Genomic DNA, 25,353 nt, shown 5'->3' with positions numbered 1-25,353 from the left:
GCAACTGGGACAAAGAAATTGCGCGACAATTCGATGTCCTTTCAAGCCTGCTTTGATTTCTTTGGGGCCAATGAATATTCAATTTCTCATTGCGATATTCGCGGGCGAAACTGTCTTCCCCCATTGCTTTCGTCGCTTCGCATTATTCCTCGCTGTCCCACCCCCCTTTCCGCTCTGTTAGTGGCTCCAACGAAGAAAATCTAATTTAAGTTCACCGCGAGTGGTCCCGCGCCACTTTCGATTTTCTGCTCGTCAGAGAAACTCGAACAATGATACCGCGTCATCGGTAATCCATTCGTGGTCGCTCAAACGAAATTCCGCGGATCTTTAAACTTTTCTGGAGCATAACAAATTTTTCCCAATCCCTGTTACTCCTTCCGCGACTGTCAAACCATTTTAAACCAGCGGGTGCGTCCGCAGGAAGCGGGCGCGGGATTAAATTACTCGTGCTAATAATTCGCGCGCCACGTAATCGGTCCCACTGTGATTCACGAGCAAACGGAATGTCGTTGAATGGATTCAGCGCTGACCAGATTTTGTCCGGAGTAGGAAATAACGATTTCGAAGTTTCGAACGGGAGCGATGTTGGGAATTAAAAGGAGTGGGGATTTATTTGAAACAAGAGAAATTTCGAATAATAAAAGCAGTGTATTATTTTTCGTTATAAATAACTCGTCTTCGTTTGAACGATGCATGAGATTCTGATTATTTTTTTGCGACAGATGATTGCATAATAGATGTAGTTAAAAGAATAAAGAAAATTGAGGATGCAGTATGAGAAAGGAATCCACTGAAGATGGAACTATTCTTACAATTATTCGGCATCGTGTTAGTAAATAATATTATAAAAATTTTTAACGCTAAAGGAGCTGTTTTAGAAAAAGATGCGTGGCATATTTGTGTTAAGATTTTATATAAAAAGAACAGTAGAAGTTATTTGCAAAATGATCTGAATGTTATCGCAAGTGTACGATAATGGATTGCAAGATACAGTAATGTACTGCCAGCATCGGAGCTATATGTCAAGCATGGAAAATCTGTGTGCCGCGAGAATGATCGAACAATATGAGGCTTCTGTTAACAGAAACCCAATTAAGCTTTCTGATTGGTCCGTGCTTGGAACTTGAAATCACGCTCGGTGTCACTCTTCCGGTGCCAGTGCCGCGCCGGTGCGTGATGCGGTTGCATTCCTGCCGAGCATAACGCGCTCGTCACAAATTATAATAACAATCGTGGGGTAGCGCAAGGAACGAATTCAGAGTTGATTCATTCGAATATGAAACGCCAATGATCCTATAAACCAGCGCGATGCAATAAATCCAATTTAAATATGTAACACTTTCTGGGGCACTCGTATTCAGACATGTAATTCCAATTGTCATTTCTCATACTTTAAATTAAGTTTTAATTAAAAACAACCAGGTCGCGTTTGAAATTAAATACAATCTTACTGATCGAAGAATAATATTATGCGATGGTATTTATTAATATTCTGGCCAGATAGTTAAATCGTGCATGTAGAGAATCAAGTTGACCTGCGGACAATTAGAAGAAAGGAATTATCCTTTTGCTAAAAATTAAATGGAACTCGTTTCTCTAAAGTCCCTGAAACATTTTTTTCAACACCTTCATAAAAATGGGTGTTTTTTTACGCCTGCTGAGCGTGAGCAAAATAACCAATTTCAGACGTATACGCGTTTTCTACTTTTCTCCCAATGGAAAAAGACATTACGCGCATGCGAATTCGCAATTTTTTACTTTGCTCCCAGGGAAACTGGAGTTTGCCCCGTTACCCTGTGGTATGAAGATACATTTGTTCGAATAATCTTTATCGATCATGTGTATTTTTTTGCGAATCGCTCAGCAGGCTATCAAAAACACACCTTTCATGCATGTGTTGAGAAAAGTATTGTGCGTGGACAAGGGAGAGACGCGATTTTGCCTCGCGTGAAATACTGCCCTCGCTTCTCTCCCTTGTCACGCAATGTACTATTCTTTTCAACTTGAAACTTACACTTCTTAATAACTTTAATACCACCAACACAGTGTTAGATAACAACAAATATTTTCCATTCAGAGTTTATTAATTTTATGTATCAATTATATCGCACGCAAATCACCATATGACTGCAGGCAATCGCAGACGCATCTGTCAGCAACGAAGAAAACTTCCATTCCTTTGCTGCAGGAATAATAATCGCACGGCATCTATCGAGTCGGTATAATCGAATTTCCGATGAAATCGTGGCAGCTCCGCTGAAAATCCGTGCGCGGACAAACCGAGCCACCGTGTCAGATCTCCGTTGGCAGAAACCCAATTAAGGCTTTTGATTAGTCCGTACCGAAAGCCGAACTCCCCGTTCGTTGGATGCCTTCCGGTGGCGTAGTTCCGCTTCGCGGCCGCGCAACTACTGTACGTGGTCAGTAAGTACACGCTCTGCTCGTAGAAATACGCTCTGTGGCGTTAGTTTCACCAAATTTCTCTGCTGCCAAGTTTTGTCGTCTCCACTCTGCTTCCCTTCCGCGCGAAACGCTGGCACCGTGTTTACAGTCCAGCGAAACCTTTCCCCCGCATAGCTGCACCTACAATGCAGCATATTCGGGGATCAGCTCGCAGCTTTGCGAGAGATCTCGCCAGTTTTGGCGAATATTTGGGGAATAAATCAGCCATTCAGTTAGCGTGTTAACATAATTAGAGAATCGTATATAGCTATTTATGAGATTAATAATTAATGTGGGGGGGGGGGCTGGATGAGGGTGTTGCCTGTGGAAAATATTATTTGTAGTGAGAAATTGTTTGTCAGAAATAGGGACAGATTAGGAGGGCATAAACTGTTTGCTGTGATCGTTGGAAACGGTTTATTCTTTGATAGAGTATTTCACGGTTAATAGATTTGCTGTGGAGGCCCAATTGTATGGGCCTTGTGGGCTTAAGTTTTTTTTATATCGTTTGTTAGCGTCAACGTGCTTATGAGTGGAATCAAGGGTGGATAGCCACATGCTGTCAGCTACTCTGCCTTCGAGGGTTTTATGACTGGGACCATGTTGGTCGTTGGGTCTCCCAGCTATCGGGTGTCGAAGGATTGCTTGTTTGAATAAGGAGGGAGGAGGAGAGTTCGGAGATAGCAAGCGGCCCGGCGCCGTATTGCTACAGAATGGGGTCTCTGTTCCTTAAGGATCTGGCCAGTGGCCATGGAGTGGGGAAGGCAAGGATGCCTTCCGGTAAGAGGGTTGTGATCTGTGATGAACCACACGGCACTTACCCCAGAGCCCCGGAATACAGCGATCTTTCCAATATCTTTCTAACATATTGTTACCTAATGAAATTCGTTAGAGTAGGTCTGAAAATACAGCGTAATTATCTGCAATATTCGTATCAAGTTTATATTCATCATGATCCAATGAATAATTCTTTAGTAATCTATATTACAATCTCTCTGTTTTACAATGCATGGAATCGCATCTAGTGGATCAAGTTCCCAGAGTTTTCTGTTACATGGCTGATTCTTAAATATGCACTAGCAGCTGATGCTATCAGTGCTTCAATACGTATCTTAAAATTAATGTGCTACACCTACAAAATGGGACACTAGGAATTATCCTCAATCACGCGTTAAATTATTGGAATATCTAAAGCACTGTGTTTTCACAAAATATTTTTAAATATTACACTATGTTATTAGACTATATAGAATATTTAATTATGGCATGCATCACGCTCCGCTTCTCTGTTACTCTGTAATTAATGTTAATAATACTTAGGGGAGGAAAATAAATAGTGGTGTAGGCGGGTAACTTGAATGCAATATTATAAGAGAACAAAACATGAAAAATAATGTTTAATTGAAGAAAAATAGAAATAGAATTATGTTGAAATTAAAATTATACTTGAAGTTGGAAGTAATCAAATGGTAAAAGCAAGTATTGAATTATAACATGTACAATACCCATTCATGAATAATTCCCTAATTAAGTTTATGGATAAAATTACTATCTAGATAGAATGATTTACTCTGCACTAGTCTGCGAATCGTCGAAACTCTGGTATCCGAGATACAGGCTATCAACAATGAATACTATTCAATAGAGTAACGTCGATACATATTATATTATTGTGCGTTCGCATCGATAATCCAGCTGGTAATGTGTACGTATTATTGATTGATGCGGTAGCGCTTATCTCACGGAAGGAGGAATCAGTCTGTCTGTAGGTAATAGCACAGTAGAGAGAAACGTATTCCACTCGCGACAAATCATGTTTATTCCTTAATGACGTTCATTGCTGTCCACTGTCACATTTTTCGTAGAACATTGCTTAAAAAGTTACACTATATTATTTAATTAAAAGAAAGCAGTAGCTGTGATACATTCTTCAAAACTCCATCCACCTTCATCTCTATTTCACATGAAAATCAAGCCAAACTCATCAGTGTAATCTCAACCTTAAACTCGATGAATTATCCTTATTTCACTCTTCACAAGCAACATTACACTAGAGGATTCAAATTCTTTATTCTGCGATACTTTGTCTATTTGAAAAGAAAAATGTCAGTTCTTCTTCTCATCAGAAGTAAAGTAAGAATTCTTAAAAATATAATTATTTACAAAACGGCAATTCTCACAGATTTCGACAACCTTGAAATATGTTGTTAAAGTTAATTTTCTGAGCAACTTTTTCCTATACATGTAACCATCGCTCGGCTTTAGTTTTCGAGATATTTGCAAAAAACTGGTATCGTCAGATGGTTTAGAGAGATTTACGATAAAATATGTGTAAATCTCCTCGCGGGACACCGATAAACATACTCACCCAAACTATCTACCGATCGCAGTTCTTCCGAATCTCTCGAAAAGTAAAGCCGAGCGACGGCAACATGTATAGGAAAAAGTTGTTCAGAATCATTCCAGCAAGCTATTTCGAGTTCGTGGAAATCGGCGAGGACTGCCCTTTTGTAAATAATTACCAAAGAAAAATTTCATATTTCATTCATCGAGCGCTATAGTTTTTGTAGGTTTTATTAAAAAGCCTGAAAAACATCAACCTAGAGCTCACATTATTTACGGCAAGATCAGTGTTACAATGTAGGTGATGTAACATCATCATTGGTGTTTAACGGAGCGCGAAAAGTTTTGTGGTAAAAGAGTTATTCATCGATCATTACCTATCCCGCATGATATCTTTCCACGATGGGAATATATTACATAAACGTCCGCAATATTGTGCACGGTATACACATGTATGTATATATATATCTCTCTATATGGCGAACTAGTCGCAATCAACAGAGTATTGGGAGCAGCAAATATTGCACAGGATGGATCGTAACGTGTGGACAGCACTTGGACTGTGGACTCAGGATCCAAACACAATAAAAGGAAGTTCGTACGAACCTGTAATCCATTTAACCTTTTCTTCGAGTTACTGCCAGTTTTGTGTTCTTAGAATTCTCTCGATAAACTGACCCAGCTGGAATAACTGATTCCATTTAACTGATTAGAAGTGGAACTTGGTATTTTATGTAGGGCCTTCTTGTTTACTTCGTAAATGTTATTTCTAACGAGAATGTTGCTCAGCGTTGTTGTCCTACCTGGTTGAATTTAAAATGTGTTTGGATATCGTGCGCGATGCGATATAGCTGTGGGGTAAAATATCAAATATCACTTGTATTAACTTGATTTCATTTAGATAATTAAAACTTGAAGCATAGCACTTTATCTGCTGCTTCTGTCTGTGTGTAAGTTCACAATTTCGTTTAGGTAGATGCACCATTTGTGGCCACTTTAAGGTATTGTACCAGTTTTGGCCACTTCTTAAAAAATATAATATTTAAAAATAATATTTTTCAGTGTAAGCAATAATTAATAATAATAAATATTTATATGTAGCCTTATATTTCTTTCTAAACTAAATATTTATGCGAAATTCTCCACATCTGCAAGCAGTTTAAAAATATGGTAATTATGCACATGGCCAAAAACAGTGCAATGGCCACAAACGGTACACCTGCCCCATCGTGTGTAAAATTAGGAATTCGAGAGAATAATCACTATGAGGAAAGTGAGTGTTCCAATATCTGCAAATTTCCTTATCCAAACTATCACGTCTCCCTATTAATTCTAATAGATAGTAGAGGGTCTACTGTGCGTCATGTCTGTTGTTTTTTTAATAGGAAATATCCATAAGCTTAAATAGCCTCAGATGCATTTAGTTTCATAAATGCAGTATCTTCAATTTTTTTGTGTGGTATGAATATGCTATCCGCATATCCGAATGAACTTTCTACATTTTCCATAGACAACTCTACAATTTTCCATGCAACACAGTACCTACTCTTTACAAAGGTTCTCTGAAGCTGGCAGTATCTCTAACAAAATCAACCAAGCTGTACAAAACAGGCTTTCTAACGAATTTAAAAATGTTCCCTATCCTTTCATCAGATTCAGAACTTAATGGAGCATCCCTTTGAACTTCCTCAACGATGTTTTCGCCCTCTTTTATTTTTCATGTTCGCGCATCAATCTACCTGGAAATAGAATTCTAGATAAGTTAATATTTGCGTGACAGAGCGGAAGTGGTGGGAACTTTTCAGCCCTCATGCAAGGGGTGTGTACGTAACATCGCCCAGAGCCGAAACTGTCATCGATTTAAACAAGAGTTGCAGGAGTCAGAGTACAACGGTCGATGGGATATTACATTTATATTGTGCTAGAAGTTACGCCACGCACGGTGTATATTCTTTGTGGATCAATGGACCCTCGAGTCTCTCTGCCTAATTCTATTTCTCTTTCTCTCGTACCACCTCGTATCATCCGCTCCTTCGTGCAAGCAGACTGCATTTCTCCTCTGGCGCTGGGATGCACTGGCGAGATTTGTGTGCAGCAACTTATGCACGTCGTTAGCGTCTCCCATGCGAAAGTACGTTTACAGTGTTCCATCTGGAACACGCTTCGCTCGAAAACGTCTTAGTGCTAGGGCACTTGTTTAAGGGACGAACGTGTTGCTGGCTTCTGACAGTGTTGGAACTGTGGAGTAGAAAATGCAGTTTCATGCTAATCTAAGTAATGAAGTTTTTGTGAAATTCACGTAACGTCATCTGCTGATCAATAACTTACATTTATATGTTTGTTGGGGGTATGCTAGAATCGTGGAATCATATTCGAAACACTGTGGCCTGAATTATATGGCGCACATAAATATTTGAGGGATTTTTTTCGAAGTATTAAATTATCCATATTTATTAAATAGAAGTTGGTAACGAGAGTATGGTTATACAGTTGTGTGAGGTGAGTTTATTTGAGTTTGAATGCTGTAAGTGCTGGCAGATTCAAGGCTGATATAAATCTATTTTCCTTCAACCGTAATTACCAACTGATTAGGAATCGAGTAAAGATTTACAGATTTTTTAATAGCCTAATTGCTTCGCAGACTGATTAAATAATTTGATACTTGACTAGTCCAAATGACTCAATGACGATTGCTCGCTTTTGCCTTCAGCATAAGCCATGAAAATATCAAAGTGGTCACATCGCCAGCTGGTTGAGCGAGGACCAACCCGAGATACGTGAGCCGCGCGAATGCAGTTATGTATGTACATACGAATGTATTAGTGAATGCAAGTTTTGCACATTTCCTGGCTACGTAATGGTTCGTCTTTGTTATTGGACACCGAGGGGTGCGCCTGGAAACATTCTCAGCATTTAGTTTGTGTAATCCTCTAGACTCTAGATGCTCTGACGCCGCCGTGGCGTGGTCCACGTTCCACGACAGGAGTTTGCGTTTCGTTGTCTACAAAGCCGTTGCGTCCGTGCAATAATAATTTTCAGAGATGCTTCGCGCCTCGGATGAAATGCAAACTATGGCGCACGGGTAGGCCGGGGTGGTATTAACCGGTAGAATGGGTTCACGAGGTAATTCGTAGCAATTTATTAGCGGTATCAAGGAACAATAGGGGTCTACACGTATCTAATCTGAAATATGCACGTTCCTCGGAAAATGTCTGTCTGCTTGTTGCTTGATATTAATAAATAAGGAATATAACACTGCGTACCTCTTTCTTTTTATCGTTACACAACACATTCGCTAAATATATATTCTGTATTAGATTTGTATGGTGCAGCTACGAATACGTAATATTTATCCTAAATTAATAACTTCTACATTTCTAGATATTTTGTAGCGATTCTTGCACAGTTTCTCGAATTATAGCGCATTCTCTTGGAGTTTTAATACATAAAATTCCAAATTACTGCTACTACTAGGAAACTTCTATATCAAACGTGATAATTATGTTTGAGATGACATTATGTTATCACTGTCTTCAGGCGTACTAGATTAAAAAGAATACTTGTACATTGCAAACCATTTTATGTGTTTAAAATTTGCGCAACAAAAAAGATCGACTGCTGCGGGGATTATTAGCAATACTTTTCATGCTATGAATAGCGCAAGTTGCACAATATCGTACCTGACAATAGTGAACCAACAAGGTTAGACAACTTTAAACCGAATTTTGCGGCGGGCATTGTTTCATATTGAAGTAGACGTAGAAGTGAAGTTCTGTCGGCCTCAGAATTAAGTCCTGGAACAGTCAATGGAGTACAGTCCGCGGTTTACGACTATATTAGCGCGATAGACAAGATAACAGGGGTAGTATATTCGATTTAAGCCGGTGAATCCGCGTGACTGGTGCCTCATCAGCTTGTGAATGTAACTCTGCCAAGCGGGGCTGTCAACCTACGCGTGTCAGCAACTAGTTACCGGATGGACCAATTAACGTTCCTATTTACGAAGATAATGATTTGAGATTCGTAATGAAGATTTTCGACCTAATCATCTGCATTCGTGGACCTACGCCTCATAATTCTGTATCAATCTCGTCAGGACCAGATGCGTTACGCTAAGTAATGTACGCAATGAAGCTGAGCAAGATTTAACATTTTTATTCTTTGAAATTGTTTTAAAAAAATTGGTGAACACATGAAACAGCATTTGTACGTTCAAATGCTGAGAGAGGTGCAATGTGACAAGTCCTTGATGAGTAATATTGACGAATCTTTCACTTCTGCAATCCTTTGTGAATCCATGGGGGATGAATTCTTAGTTGAAAAGTTTTTAAATTATACGAGCTTTTTTCTATCAACATAATATTCAAATGTAAATGGAGAAATGTCTAAAATAATTGAAATTTCTGATTATGTGTGAAAAGTGATTGAGAATACATGACTAATTGCACGTAAGTAGTTGTCTGACTAGTGACTGATGGCAGACTGTCAGAATTAGTGAATTACTACCCAGTAACGTACATTCGTATCGTTGCTTGTATAGCGCTCTCTAGGTGCATTAAATCAAGGTGAAGATGATTGATTCGCGAATCAACAAGTACAAATATTCGAACCCATGGTTTTGTGGAGTAGTGAATCTCTTGTTATACGTACTCTAGCGTAGATTTAGAATATGATAGATACTATTTTAAGCTGTAGATCTCAGAAAAACTACTCGAACGTTTCCATTCTTCAATTAATTTTTAACCAAATTCTCATAATATAACTACCTGCAATTGTAATCTGTAGTGAACAATGCCCCACATCTCGAAAGTTAAGCTTATTAATAAATATAGTTACAATCTCATTACCACTAGAGCTCATTCTATAAAGTGTCCTCCGAAGCTTCAGTTTCTTTGAGCATCTTAATTTGTTTTCCTTTGTGATATACAATAATCACTAACTTGCTGCCTATAATTTAGAAACATTCTGTACTACATACAACATATTCATGCAATGTCGCGTGCCATAATTAAACGAGAATCGAATATCGTGGTAGCTTGGCGTATTTTTTAAAGAGCCGCGTATTATTAGTCCTCGTCCATAGATGATGAAGAACAGGAACTGGTAGGCTCCCGATAACCGATTGCACGTGATCCGTTGCATTGCACGCTTGCCTGAGCGTATTCGCGCGTGCAGGCGCGTGTTTAATGCCCACGCGTGAAAATCTATGTTGGCGAGCTTGATGTCCATGGCGCCGCTTTTCTCTCGTAGAAATACTCTTATAACGAGGAAGGTGTTGACCGTGTGGAATACCTGCGGCCCTCATTGCACAAGAAGTATAAAATATCCCCTGCGCTATTTTGTGTACAGTTTCACTGTGATTTCTCGTGTAGTAGTCTTAGAAATGCGTTTCCCTTTGTTTATAATTGTTATAGATTACGTAGCAAACGGTTATGTAGGGTACTAGTTTGGAATTGAATAGGAAATTCAGTTTTTGTGATTAGAATATTAAGTGCTTAGGTTACTGAATATGATAAATAGAACACTGAAAAGTTTTTTCTAGGAAGCTCTTGCTAGAGAAATGCAACCATTATAGTTTTATTAATGTTGGGGTGTTTTGGTACGGGGTTTCTGGTGCCCCCTCAATGCGGGGTGACTTTGTCACAACTTCAAATTTTATTTCTCACTTAGCTACATTGATTTGTCTTAAACTGATGTATTGCTTCGGGATTATAATCTATAGATTTCGTGTGATATTTCAAAACGTCAAACAGTATCACAAAGTCATCTCCGCTTGCGGTACATGGAGACAAGAGAACACGATTTTACAGGAGGCAGGGGCTGATGTTTGAATTTATTTTCGATGCACATAGACTTGATCCAAATAAAATCTGATTAGCTCAAAATGTCCAGAAAGTATTCTAAAATTTAGTAAAAAAAGTTTTTTTCAAATTTTTTGTTATTTCCAGCTGCTCCTACCATCCCCCTTAAATGCTCATAATGGACTCACTGGTGGAATTTAATTGCCAGACCACGTAGTTTATACGATATCCGTGGATCGATTAAAATGGGACAAACCACCCTCTGTACATGACAGTCACGCGTGCGAATGCTCGAGCTAGTGTGATCACGTTCACATTTGCAAGGGAGTACTATTCATAACGGCGGTTCCCGGAGGCAGGGTGCTTCCACCAATGGCACGAAGAACGTTGACATCGAAGCTGCGAAAAAGGCACCAACGGCCTATTCACGCTGGCACCCGTTATCACACATATTTCGCCGGGGTGTTATACAGTGTCCCGTAACCAGTCTGTAAACGACACTCCTCTCTCTTTCCCATTCGCCCTCTCTTTCCCTCTTTGTTCCTTGTACCGTCGGTTCACCCTTCCAGCGACTTTTTCAACCCCCTCGGAAAGTCATTCTCATTAATCTAAATCGACGCCGACAACGTTCGTTTGAATGAAGCCGCCGCGATCCTCTTTCAGTCGGCCTTTGTGGCAACTATTAAAAGGCTCATCTACTGTCTGGTTAGCCAGGCTCGCTGGAATATTCTGGAGAGCTCGGTGCAAGGGGAAAAAGATGTCCGTGAATAATCGTAAATCTGGCTGCGACGAAATTGCCGCGTTATGGCGGCGAATTATTCACGTTTCAATACGTGCTGCAGATACTGTGCAACGGAGCAGCTGTGATATGCCAGATAGTAGTAGCTGGACATTTTTTTTTTAATGGATATCGACGTTTACGTGCGCTTTGAAGGCAATTGTTGATTAAGAAATTAGTCGTTCTTTTCAGTGGGGAGCAGTATTAATTAGGTACAAGGTTTCTTGTCTGCATAGATTTTGTTTGTTGAAGTAAGTAATGTCTTTTGATACTTATGCTTGTTAGCAAAGTGTACGACTAATGGCTACTGCGTTATGTCTCAGAAGTGTAGGTGAATATTCATTGAACTTACTAAAAGAAATCAGTAAAAGGACACGAAGATTTCAAGAAACATGAGGTTACAGAACTTTCTAATCTAGTCAAATTAGATCTCATTCATGACAGAGTTTGAAATTGTTAATAATATATGACTGCTTTGGTACGTTATCTAGACGCTCTTTGAAGGTTTTACCTCCAGAACGACACTTAACGCTGCACACCATAAATTATGTAATATTGGAAATGTCGTTAGAGTAATTCCAGAAGGAAACTTTATTCACTTATTAGTTTTTTTATACTACGTTTAGTGGTATTAGTTAGTGTGTAATGCAGGTTGGGCAGTATTGGGAAAACTTCTTTTTAAAATTAAATTATATGATAGACCCTTTATGTTATGTAATTCTGGTAGAACTTTAAAATGTTAATTAAATGGAATTGTTCATAAGTTTGTGTAATTTATGTAATTATTGTGAACCTGAGCAACATCAACTGGAAATCATTTCCGAAATATGCATGCAGTAGGATATACGAACTTATGATTGACTCGTACTACTGGAAGATAGGAGGCAGAGGCGCTTTGCATACGTGACTGGAAACATACTTCTCTGTAACTTTTCATATGTCCATCTTTTTAAAAGTTATTTCTGCAACAATTATTCAAATTAATAGGGACTTTAAGAATATGCAAAAATTTAAGTATAATATTTAAGATTTCCAAGTTACACCTTTATTCAGTCCTTCAACAGAAATGCAAAGTATTTTCTTCTACCAATAGCCTCTTCATACCAAATGAAGTTTAATAAGAAAATTCTGCCACTACCATTGCTGTATTTTCCACAAACTCTATACATATATTTAATCACAGTCCGCTCCATTGACTCGTAAACTAAAATATGTATACTTATATTCAAACACTGAAACACAATACAGTAGCAGATTAAAATATAGAATATCTGTGGAACAGTAGTTCCTCATTATAAAAATTAAGACCTTCTTATTTCTTTCTTTGAAGTTTATTAATTAGCAAGAATAATTGTAGACGTTGCACAATACCCAAACATTTTTTACGTTGAAGTATAATTACGGACAGATATTGAACAACGAGTAACTTTCTCCAGTCAAGTGTACACCCTTCTCCTCTCGACAATTCTTCGGAAGCCATTTACAGAGCATCCGTTTTAACGTCAGACGTTCGTTTGGACCTCTACACCCCCTGATATTTGTATTCCGTTTACGTGGTTGAAAGTAGAACGTGGCGTTTGGTGCTTCGTCTCTTAATTCCCTTGTCATTTGTCAGTGTTCAGCTACGCGGTGCATGTAAATCAAGTAGCCGTTTGGAAAAAATAGCCTCCTTAACTTATTCGTCCTCCACAGCTCGCCAATTATGGTGAACCCCTCTCGTCTGAAGTAGTCGTACAAACTTTCTGCTTTTTGTGGACCCATCCGTGGTTTCGGACGAGCTTCGAATCGAAACTAATCTCCAGAGGAGAATCGTTTAGAGTGACCTAGAATCAATCGATCGAATCGCCTTTATTTATAGGTAAACTTTCACCTTGACAGAAAATAAGACTAGCTCGCTGTCGTGGACATATCCAAAGAGCACCTCGTGTCTGAGACATGTGTATAATCATTAGTTTCGACTTCGTGAACATTGTGGAATTTCTAATTCGACATCGTCTCGTTCTAGTAGTGTCCCGAGGGACTTAACAATCCCAGTAGATTTGAAAAGACATGAAAAATTCCCAGGTTTGCAAAATTTAAAGACACGAGAACAGTTAGAGAACTTAAGAAATGTCACAGAATACCGTGTACAGTTAATCCACTCATTTGCTATTTATGTATTAAAAAAATTGAATTTATTGCTGTATGAATTTCACGGTGCATTTATTTCATCGTGCTCAACATTAGATTCTTTAATCTAATTAGAGACTAAAGTCTAAGACTTTATCTAATTAGACTGAAATGTTTTTAAAATTTTCTATTGCGTAAAATACTCATTTTGATCGTGCAGCACAAAATGCATACTCATTGTTGCTAACAGCATTCTCAAACACACTCTACAGACACAGCGTATTTCGAGGCAACTCGTTCACTCTGTCATCCGTCGCGATCAGAGGATTCAGGATTCGACCAGCGCTCATTGTTTACCACCGGCAGGTATCGAGATCGAAGCACGTGTTCCGCGTGCATTATTACAGAGGTGATTAATCAGAGCAATGCAATATGTCGGTGCTATATAAACTACAGTTCAACACTGGATCAATAGGACACAATACATTTCCCTAATCTGATTAATGATGACATTGATTTTGTTTCGACAATGAGCATCCATTTTAACGTACCAGTATTGGTATAAGAATCCACGACGAACATGCGCAGCCATAAGTATTCAAAGTGATACAGTTACCTAAATTTGCTATTAAGTTTGGGCTAAAAAAAATACTCTATGGTGAAATTTGAAAAAACATTTTGCTGAAAGGATGTAGGGGGTGGTACTCGATATACCTAATTGTCACCTAAGACCTTTTTCATAAGAGATGCTTCTGTGGATGGTGGTTAGTGTGCGTTTTTAATATATTCACACACATCCTATCCTCTTTTGTCTTTTTTATATCAGCGTTTAAGGTCTTAATGGCACATTCTCGTGTAATCTCATAAAATATTTAGGATTTTTTTATAGAAAACTGTATCACATAGGGGAGAGATCTATTTAATATTGATTTCTATATATTTTAAGATAATAACAAAAATTACAACATTCCTGAATGCATCGCGTGATTCGATGATTTCTGCGAATCCCACAACAAAGGATAGAACAAAAGGTCACTCGCGTGCACTGGAAAGCTTTGGAATTCACCTCGTAGGAAAGCACAGTTGGAGCAACGGCCAACGCGCAAGTATCATAACGAAGAAATTCGCGGCACGATTGATAGGATAGAAGTTCCAGGTTCTGAATTCTGCACGAAAGCACGAGTAGCGATATTCACGGCGCGGAGAACTGTGGAATACCAATGCGGGGGTAAGGAATCAAGGGGAATCGATATATTGGCGCGAAAGATAGACGGTCGAAATAAAACGACAAGAAGGGTGGAAGAAAGGGGAATAATAAAATGACGACGAGAATTCCGGCGCATACGCGAAGGAACATTTTAAAAACAAACTTGTACCTCGCCCTCTTCACATTTTACCAAGCAAACCTCCTCAGATTCCTCCTTTTTGCGACTTGCTAAATAAAAAATGCAAGTTTCCTAGAAAATTAACGCGGAAATATTTCAACCGAACGGTAATTTAATATTTCTCCACTAATTTCCTCGAAACAAGTTGCGCGAGCATTTCTCTCACCTTGCGTTCCGCGCGCGCCGCTAAAAGTGGTACTCTTTGATGCACAATAATTCGCCCGCAGTCCTTTTTAAAAGATTAATAAAATTGGAAATTTCCGCGCAGGTTGGCCGTGCTCCAACGCACGGGGTGTTTGCTCTGGATGAACCCGGTGAAATAAAAATACAACGCATGCATGCGTTCACACTAGATTAATATCATAGGTCTGGGTTATAACTTTCAATTCGGGTGTATCGTTTGTGCTCGGGCAGTCTAAAGGTTTCGTGTCACAAAAATCAACCACCAAAGAAATAGCTTTAAAGGCTAACCAATCCCTCATGATTCAATGAATACTGAACAGTTTCTATCGAATACTCAACTTCCTACGAACAAACATCCAAACAAAATTATTAGATTATTATTATTAAATAATGTTACGGCTGCAGAGAAAGCTAACACGTCCCATGATACACGAACTGGCGTACGTTCCCCAGAATTCTTTCGCTGTGCGTGCTTTAATTGAACCTCCCTTCGGCTTTATATTTATCCGTAGCACGGAATGGAATATCTTGTGCGGAAGGACAAAAAGGGACGAGCAATTCTTGCATAAAGCGTTGCGTCAATGGTCACCATCAACCGAGCACGTCGAGGTACAAGAGGTGGCCTCTCTGAATATGCTGGGGAAGACAAAAAGGGAGGCGCAGAACAAAGGGCAAGGGGGGGAGGAAAGGAAGGTAGAGGGAACAAAAAGTGCAAGGAGTATTGAATCCTGCCTGTAGTACGGGACGGTCGGTTTGGTTTGGCAGGGGTGCGGGGGTGGGTCGCGAGCAAGTGCATTTGTCGTAACCCCACAATATTTCGGTCTGTCTTCAATGGACGCACGTGCGCCGAATTCGGCCGTGGCTACGGCCATTATTCTCCACGGAGACACAATCCTGTTGCATTTCGCATTCGGCCGAGGCACCGTGAACGGATTCTGAAGCTGGTTAGGCAGCGCCCGCCGGGATACAATGCCGCGAGGGCAGAATGAACATACGGGCGCCAGGTTTTACCAGGGAATTAAGAACATCACTTATCGAACGTCTGCTACGATCTCAGTTGGGCGAACCCTTTGTTTTCTTTGGCTTCGGGGGGGATATGGATTTTCAGCGATCAAGTGTCTGCAGAGGGGAAGGTGGAGCGCGGTAAAAAGTAGAGGAGATTGATTCGTAGGACATGTCGGTGAGTTTTCGATGAGGGAAGACTGGTTTTAATTGAAATCTGTAAAGTGGGATGTGAGACGTGTATAGTGATTGATATCGCATTGGTGATTTAATTATTTGGTTTAGATCGTTATTTATTGAAATTTCTTGCGCATGCTGGAGTAAATTGCCAATGATGACCGAAGAATTTTTGAAGTAATGGTTTTTTGGGGGTCCGAAAATTGTAATGTGGCTTGGGGTAGATTATTATGATAGCATTGCGAGGATTGTTGGAGATGATTAAGCGATGATTGTTGGGAATTAAAGAATACTGTTCTCACAGTTTCTATAACTATGAATGATTTTAAATATGTATTTTGGTTCAGTACAATATCTGAAAGAATTATTTGTAGATATAACATGATTAAAAGACACGTAAAAAACAGTCGGGCTGTTTAAATGACTGAAGACAGTAGAGGTGTAAACAATGTCTGAGCATTCCCCACCAAAATCTAGAATTTCCTATGTTATACATTTATATACGAATCAATTATTTTCAACCTCCTAGCAAGGTATGCACATGTTTGCGCACACGTGCGGTGCTTTCTGAAGTCTAGTCACTAATTAAAAGAATGCATTTTTTAGGATTCTTTAGAATGACTGATTTTTCCAGAAAATTAGTTACTAACCATATTTCCTTGAATCATCAATCATATTAAGTTACTCATTCCTATAATTTCATTACAAAAACATTGCCCAATTCGTTTAGTTGACGACTAATTACAAAAATAATGTTTTGGATAGTGCCACAGGAAAAGAGAGTAACATTGTCCGCAACTTGAATTATGAATCATGGATTCTGAGCACAAGTTCGAGTGATTAAAAATGCCTGCTGTTTCAATTTGGCCCTGGTCGAATGTGTGCAAGCTTAGCAGGTTTGCCAGGGGATTACGGTGGCTTACTCCCTATCGTTGCCCCGTAATATATAGAATCCACACTTGCAACACGATCTATGATGCTCGCCGGAGCTGAAGGAATTTCCGAACAAACTTGTGCTGAAAGGAGGATTTCATGCAACAACGAAAGTTAATATCAGAGTTACGCACGATTAATACTGCAACTGCCACTGAGAAAGGGCTGAAGAATATCTGAGAAGTTGCAAGAACTTGGTAGCTAACAGTTCAAATGTTAATCGATGTGGCAGAGATTGATGGTACAATTCAATCAGTGGCTGTTCAAACAAATGTGTTCATAACTTTCACTGTTAATAATAGTACAAGCGAAGAAAATAAAATTGTAGAATGCCTGCTGTTCTTGAATGGTAACTCTTTATTGCAATACTTAACAGTATATAATACTTAATAGTTAACGCGACCAATTTATGACAAAAATTACTAAAATTCATAAAAACAGAAGAAGTAAATTAGAAAATTGAAATATAAAATCAAATTCCAAATTTCTCTCTTATCAACTTCAGTCTTACAAAGGGCACTGTAACTTATTTAACATATAATTACACTTCAGTTTAGTCTTTACAAAACCTGCACCAATTCACTTAAATTCTTCTCCCTCTGTCAGACGTTCTTTCACTTTTGACAATAAAGAATGTTGACTTGTTACTCACCCACACCCTAAAACCGTTTTACGTATGTATCTACGTACTCACGCATGAAAAGTGCAAAAGCATTCTATTTTCGTCAGAGGCACACATTCCGTAGTTGCATTAAACAGCCACGAAATATTCCGCCACTTGGGCATAAAATACTCGGAGACAAACGAAAATTTTTTAACCATACGTAGGGAGAATTTTTAGCTCCACCGCGGCGTGACATGTTCATCGCCTGGGCACGTCATATAGTTTTCATTTCATGAAAACGTGGCGAAGCTTCTTGCATATGGGAGTGCATACTTCAGGAGAATACCATTACGAATTGAAAAACGGGATGCAGCTTTGCCGAACGGTGCATTTTCGACAATTTTGCAAAGTAACTCCTGTTTCGCGTCGAGCCTCGAGCTTGTGTTATTCGCGAGCAAATTTGAGGAATGACTTTCTCGATGAAAGTTATAGCACACTGTGAAAACGGCGTGTCATGGTAGCTGGCCACGTTTGCAGAGCCCCCGCGAAATTTCTCGCTCACGTACGAAACAATTCGTTTTTGTTGCAGAAAGCCTGTGTGGGCGTCACGAGAAACGGTTGCTGAATGAGCTGCTGTCGACGTACAACACCCTGGAGCGACCGGTCGCCAATGAGAGCGAGCCTCTCGAGGTGAAATTCGGCATCACGCTGCAGCAGATCATCGACGTGGTGAGTTATTTTCTTCGTATCTGAATCGTCATCAGTCACCTCAGATCTCGCAGGAATTTTACTTGACTAAACGTCAAAATGTGGTCGCGAATTCTTCCGGCAAAAGGCGAAGTAGACCGGCAGTTCGCCAGTCTTTGAATTTAATTTTGCGATTTTGGGACTGGCGAAGCACTTTGAGTTTTGGAAATAAATAAATCGAGACGTACTCTGATCGACATGAAATTTTTCAATTCACTTGCATTACTAAAGTGATGTACAGTTCTATGTTAGGCTGCATAGGGTGCAAGTGCTCTCCCCTGGAGCCATTTCGATGTAGAAGGATGAAATATTCATGGGTTGGATGTACAATGTATCATCGAGAAAGTGTGAATTATCATTCTACTGCATTTCATTTGAGAGCGGTTTCCAGGCTTCTTCAATAACCCTGTGAAATCTTAATGCCCGACTTTACATAGAGCTGTACTACTGAAACCTTTAAAAGGTAGCACAGAGAGTACAGAAGGAACGTGGGATAATTTTTTTGTAGATCTCGTTGGTGAATTCTCCCTGCAAGTCAAATCAGACCAGGTTCATTATCACGGAAGCGATTCGTTGTTCGGGATTCTTGTAATTTTATCCGGGCGTAATCGCATTTACATTGAAGGAATTACGCGTCGAGTACGTTTCGGGAGGTTTTCTCCCTTTCTTAAGGAAATCGCATTAGAGAGGATTTACGTCAGGAAGAATTTTCGCTTCCATTGGCGGCAAACTGCACAATGCAGCTGGCTCACGTATACCTACGCGGAACGTTCTCATCCATGGAACTTCGATATGAAAGATTTCTATTATGACCCTCTTCTTTCTTTCTTCATATATGAGAGGAGTTACTTGAATCGTATATGAATACTGTCTGTTACCATTCGATCGGATTTCTTTTCTCGCGCATTCATTGGTCGTTTATTTCCGGTTCCCCTCACACGCGGAACTGACTGCCACTGATGCAACGAAGGAACTCCGTTGAAGTAACACTGCCATGGCAAGGTATAATGGTTTGAAGGTGTGATAAGCGTTTATTATGGGGTACAATGGGGAAGACTAAAAATATCGCAAGAGACTGTAGTAATTGCGTGTTTATTTAGCATTTGGAAATGTAGAACCCGTCAAAAACTGCATAATAGTGTATCATGTAGCCATGAAAAATTGGAAGTAACTCGGTTGAATAGTTTTTGAGTAATCGTGGGTACCGTGTTTGAAAACCTGGTTTCGAGAAAAATGCATTTGAATTTTGAAGTTCTCATCAACGTATGGCAGCACGTGAGCATACCTACTTCATTTCTGATGTCTATATCTTCGATATTTCTGCGAATTTCGGACCCAAATTTATGGAAAACATTCTTGACGTATCGAATTGAAAATATGCAAAAATATTCGATATGTCCTCCCCCCCCCCTTCCAGAAAATTTAAATGAGCAAAGCCTGAGGTATTTACTACAGTTTTTCTAGTCTTTTTACAATTTAATAATATCAGTAATAAGAAATTAACAATCTACTAATTTATAGTACACGCGATAACAATTACACTGTGGGTAGTGTAATTCAATATAATTTGAGAGTCTAATTACCTACTTGTAATTCAATTCAGAAGTTCAAATCCTTGTATCAATTTCAGGCCTAAGCACCCAAAAGCTCCTGACGTTTATTTATAATTTATGAAATGTAATTTGTTACTAAATGCAAATTCTACTATCCTTCCCTCAAAACGTTTTGGTGAGCTGTGGGTACATATGGCGTGGGAACGTTAATGAGAATTCTTTGGAGGGTTTCCGAAATTTCGCACGCACTTCGCATAATTACGTGCAGTCACACGAAACATGTAGATTTTATGTAATTGACCGAAAACATCTCATTTAAATCCATTCCTCTTTGAGACCCTCAAACATTATTACAATTCACAGTAAAAATTTCAAAGCCTCCAAGCTGCAATGAAACCTTCGAAACTTCGAAACACCTAAAAGTTTAAATCCAAATTTCTAAATTTCCAAAATATTTTCAAAATGCTCAGTCACCCCCTAATATTCGAACATTTGAGGATTAAAAGATTTACTCATCGCGGAATACACAAATAATTCTTATGCTCTTATCAACATAGCCAAATCTATCACTCTTGATAAAAATTCTGCATCTCTCAAATAACTGACTATTCCCATTCTCAATTTAAATTTTCCCTCAAAACTGTCTAAAATATTATTACACTTACTAAAATCTCTACGTCGCATAATGACACCCTGCAGTTGCATACGTGGAAGTCCGGGCGGAAGAAGGACCGCGTTAAATATTCAGTGTCAATAGCCACGTAATATTTCCAGAGATTACTTCCATGAAAGATTGCGACGGTCGTGGTAGTGTGGTGGTTAGCTACACCTCACAAAACGGCCACCCTGCGATCTTTGCGTGAACTGCAAAGATAAGCAGGTCCGAGATTAGCTGCGCGAGTTTTTATACGTCAAAATATCGGTCTTATCTAAATGAGAGCGCGGTTAACGGGACAAGGGGGAGGATAGGGTTGGTTGGAGTGAATGGAGGGAAGAGGTGGTGAACGAGGTAGATTGCATTACATTCTCCATTTTCGCTACCCTTACTTCGGCCATTTACTTCATGTACCCTTCCTCTCGCGCGTCCACCGGCCATTACGCGAAATACCTTTCCACTGTATATTTAAGTATTGCAGCTACTGGCGGCTGAAAACGTTTACACGAAGTGTAAATTATGAAGAAGCCTCACCAAGAACCGATATGTAGTCATCCCTCCTTTGTATTGTTTCTAACCTATTTTGGAATTGCTGCGGAGTATCCACTCACGAAAGTCTACGTCCAGCATATGAATTTGCAATAAGATAGGAGGTATGATAGCTTTGATAATTTCATAGTGACAGGTACTGTTGGGAATAGTTTAATAAAAGAATAATTGTATTTTGGAATATTATGTACTAGCTTTTACTACTCGGCTTCCCCCGAAATTTATTTATATTTATTTTTGGTGTGTGAAAATAGTCACATTCATCTGGATTAGATAGGCATAATGAGCTATTATATGTTTTTAAAGTGAAAAGAAGAATAAAATACAGAATATTATAAGATTAAATGTGACGTGTCATTCATTGCACGTCTAATTAATTTACTATCATCTATATTACCTAATTAATTTATTACTTACTTAATTAAGGAAATAATACTGCCTAGTGAATTCTAACTTCCCACTGTCACATATTTTTCAAAAATACACCTATTCATATATATAAGCTGCAACATTTTTCTCTAAAAATTGATCTTTTCCATACTCTTCAGCGTTTTCTGAATATCTTCCCCCCGAAAATTACTAAATTACTTGGTCAGAATTATACACTAGTACAGTGCACACCACCCCTCCTCTAAAATATTCAATCGCGCTAAGGGTTCAATGCTGGGCGCGAGCATATGAAGCGTAATTCCCAGTTGGCAAGCAAATATTTTCCGGTTCACGCAACTTCGTGTAGGACAAAGTAAACAGTGCGGTGGAATTCCGATATAAGACGTACACGGTATGCAAATACGTGGAACGTAATTACTGCGCACAACAAGCGACTCTTTGTGTCCGCACCCAGCTGTGTGGTTGCGCGTCTGTGTGTCCGCGAGGGGCGCAGAAGCTCTGATGTAAAACTGGCGAAACGGCACGTTGCAATTCAATTGAAAGTAACCACGGGCCACAGAGACACGGAAAAAAGAAGGCGACGGAGCAACGAAGGAAATGTCTTCCTTTCTCAGAGGAAGCACAATAAGTTTCGCGCAGGCGTAATCCCGTCGGATCCCGCCGAAACCAACCCGTTCGTTTCCAACCTATCGTGAATATGAAATTTTTAACTGTTGTTACTTCATGAATTCTTCGACTCGGCTCGCTTTCGATGTAGGCCACCGTTCAATTTCACCGGGGAACTGTGAGCTTTTCCTGAACGCCCGTTTCGCTCCGAGTGCAGTCTCGTTCTTCTTTAAAATATGAGCTCGATTTTATTGCGTGGATACGGGGAAAACATTTAGGTACTTCGTGGAACGCTGTAATTTGATTCTTGAAGAGAAGATTGAAAGAAGAAGTATTTCGTCACTTTCGATGGAGAAGCTCTTCTTTGAGAATTCAAGGAATTACCTATTACGTTATATGACGTGGTACTTTTGTCTTGCGATTCTAGTATTTCTGTGATGCAAAGTTTGAAGAATTTTACTTTAACTTAGCATGTTCGTGAATATTCGCACGAAGATCTTTTCCACAAATGTTCTTAATAAACAGTTTGTGAAAACGAAATTAATTAATGTATTTAGCTCGTAAGTTCCTTCATTTCTTAGCCTATCACCGTGCAAGCGAGTCAACAGCTCAGGCACCGTGGCGTGGTGCCGTTTATAAAGTATGAAACGGCCAGGACTGATACATCGCAAACGCCGAGAAACGATTTTGCAGAACCAAACGCATTGTTGGCACTGTTGCTGTATCGATAGCGCGGAACAGTTTTAATTGGATATTTCGGGGCACGGTAGCCGAATTCAGTGGGCCAAACAGTACGTGCTACCGGAAGCCTAGCTGAATTCGTGACTAAAACAGATGGCGCGTGATCGTGACCAGGCTAGTGTAACTCGTACGTGGAATTTACATATACATGCAGGTTTGCACGTTAAATAGTCACTCCACTTCACTTGTTTGTTTAGATTAATTCCTTAAATATCATGAAGCAAAAAAAAAAAACAGCAGTGTCATGTTTATAGATATGAAGCTTTGTGGTCGAAGAACGCGCTATTGGTGCACGATTTTCGTAGCGAAAATCAGGTGGGAGTAGCTTAAAAGGTTGACTTACAGCTCATAGTTTCGACTATCTAAATAAGAGAATTAATAGCGAACTCGCATTTGGATGGGAAAGACTTGGGAAGCGCCCTCGAGTAGTATAGGTCAACGATATCAGTGCCAAACCGGCAAACATGTTCCTCGCTGTTTATTACAGAAACACATTCTCAAATCGTCACTTTCGCAAGTTTCTCGTGGCCTTTGGTACGAAATGTTGTACTTCGAAGCTTCCATCACCGTAGCATCAACGAGCGATCAATTAATTCCACTGTAATCACACGGAAAGTAAACTCGACTGCACGCGAGCAAACTTCGGGGAAACGTTTAATGATTTTGTCACGTGGACAACTCTGCTAGGTAGAGTTTCAATCTGACCACCGTACTCGAGTGTTAGATTCACGGAAAGGAGGGGTCCGTCGGGGGGAGCATAATCATCCACGTCTCGGTCAAGAATCGGGCAACTACACACCCAGCGACATCGCGAATAACGCGCAACGATTCGATCGACAACGATCTGTGAATTATCCGCGACCACGATACGTCGTACTCGGTAAATGAAAACGGTAAATCTCGCTTCGACGCTGGCTCCGTCGTTTGACCATGAACTCTGTATTTATGGCGGGCATAATGGAAATTGCGCGGCTCTATCTCCCTTTTCATTCTCGCCGCTGTCAGCTCTTCGTAATCTATCGAGACCTCCTGCCGATTTTCAGTCCCCGCTCGTGTTCTTGCTGGGAAACGCGCGCTCAAGTGTGTGTAGTGTGTACCGGCAGCAGGGGAGCGTGGTGTTCAAAGGCACGCCCACAGCGTAGCAAAGTGACGAGAGGCTTTTTCATCAGCATCGCAATTATAAAATGGTAAAGCGAGCTCATCATATTACTCCGGCCTGCGCTATTCCGCGGAGGAAGTTGTACGCGTGGGACTGAATAAAGGGACTGATCAGCGGAATTTCGCCTCGGCGCGACCTTGTTTTTACTTCTCCGAGCTTTCTCTTTTTTCAAGTTCCCTGATTAATCCCGCGACTTCTATCCGAGAACCTGGGCCGCCGGTACGGCCTGGCCCATTAACGAGGTTGTAGTCGGCGAGATTATAATTCAGGTCGCAATAAAATTCCTCGATGACCCGTTTCCGCCGTGTCAACCGAGACCGAGCGAATTAAATTTTGCCACGCGAACTTTCCCCTCCCTTTCCTCGGGATGCTTTCCCTCTTTGTGGCGCAAGTGCCGCCGAGACTTACGTACACAGCGCAATCTCGCGTGGAATTCACGTGTAATTAATGTAAAAGCATTGTACAGGGTGATCCAAGGAACGGGCGACACTCGGAAACTTGGATGGATCACGGTTCGTTTCAGCATACGTAGGGCGATGTCTCTTGTGACGCAGCGTCGATAATTAATCTGAGGGTACCTATAAGTCTCATAACGCGTAACTCTTTGATAAATTAATATTAGAAGGGCTGGTTGAGACTCTTCGTGTTCCCAAAGGTGGAAGTGATAAATGATTGAACGAAATAAGTGACAAGGGATGTTCATTAAAAATAAGTGCCACTCGTCGATTTTGAGGAAACTTATATAGGAAGTATGTAGTTACTGAAAAAGTATTTGATATGTATTATTCTTTATCAGCAATCGTTCATATGTAGGAAGTGAAAGCAGCCCTCAAACTTGGTGGTAAAAACACGTTTGCCTCTGTAAGTACGCAGTGTAGAAAGGAATTTATCGACAAAAATTACATATGTATTTCTTACTAAGAAATTCAGCCGTAATTGGGAAGACGAAAGGGAAAATTCTCAGCTTTCTTCGTGCACGGTTGGAAAGTTAATAAATTAGGTATAAATTATGTATGTGTCTGGTTTTCTTCTGTCGGTTAAATATACAAGTCAACACTATGGTTTACATTCGTTGACCATTGTCCAATAACCAACGTGTTCATTGATGTCTGACTCGCCAGGAGTACTGCTCGTAGCAGTTAAGGGTGTACGGGGACTTCTGAACTTGTGGATTTTATGGTTCGTGGAGAAAGTTG

The 25,353-nt window shown here is 39.9% G+C and overlaps 1 protein-coding gene across 2 annotated transcripts in view; it reads left to right on the top strand.

The window, feature by feature from the left end:
* Positions 1-25,353, top strand: part of Nachralpha6 (nicotinic acetylcholine receptor alpha6) — a 391,747-nt gene that overhangs the window by 88,138 nt on the left and 278,256 nt on the right. For both annotated transcript variants that reach the window (XM_076819769.1, XM_076819770.1), the window contains exon 3: positions 18,347-18,486. In XM_076819769.1, coding sequence (XP_076675884.1) covers positions 18,347-18,486 — 140 coding nt within the window. The remainder of the gene's footprint in view (positions 1-18,346; positions 18,487-25,353) is intronic.

Source organism: Andrena cerasifolii, chromosome 9 (assembly GCF_050908995.1).
Source record: "Andrena cerasifolii isolate SP2316 chromosome 9, iyAndCera1_principal, whole genome shotgun sequence".
NCBI classification, from domain to species: domain Eukaryota; kingdom Metazoa; phylum Arthropoda; class Insecta; order Hymenoptera; family Andrenidae; genus Andrena; species Andrena cerasifolii.
Note: the sequence above shows the minus strand (reverse complement) of the source record. Positions and strands in the feature narration are given on the sequence as shown.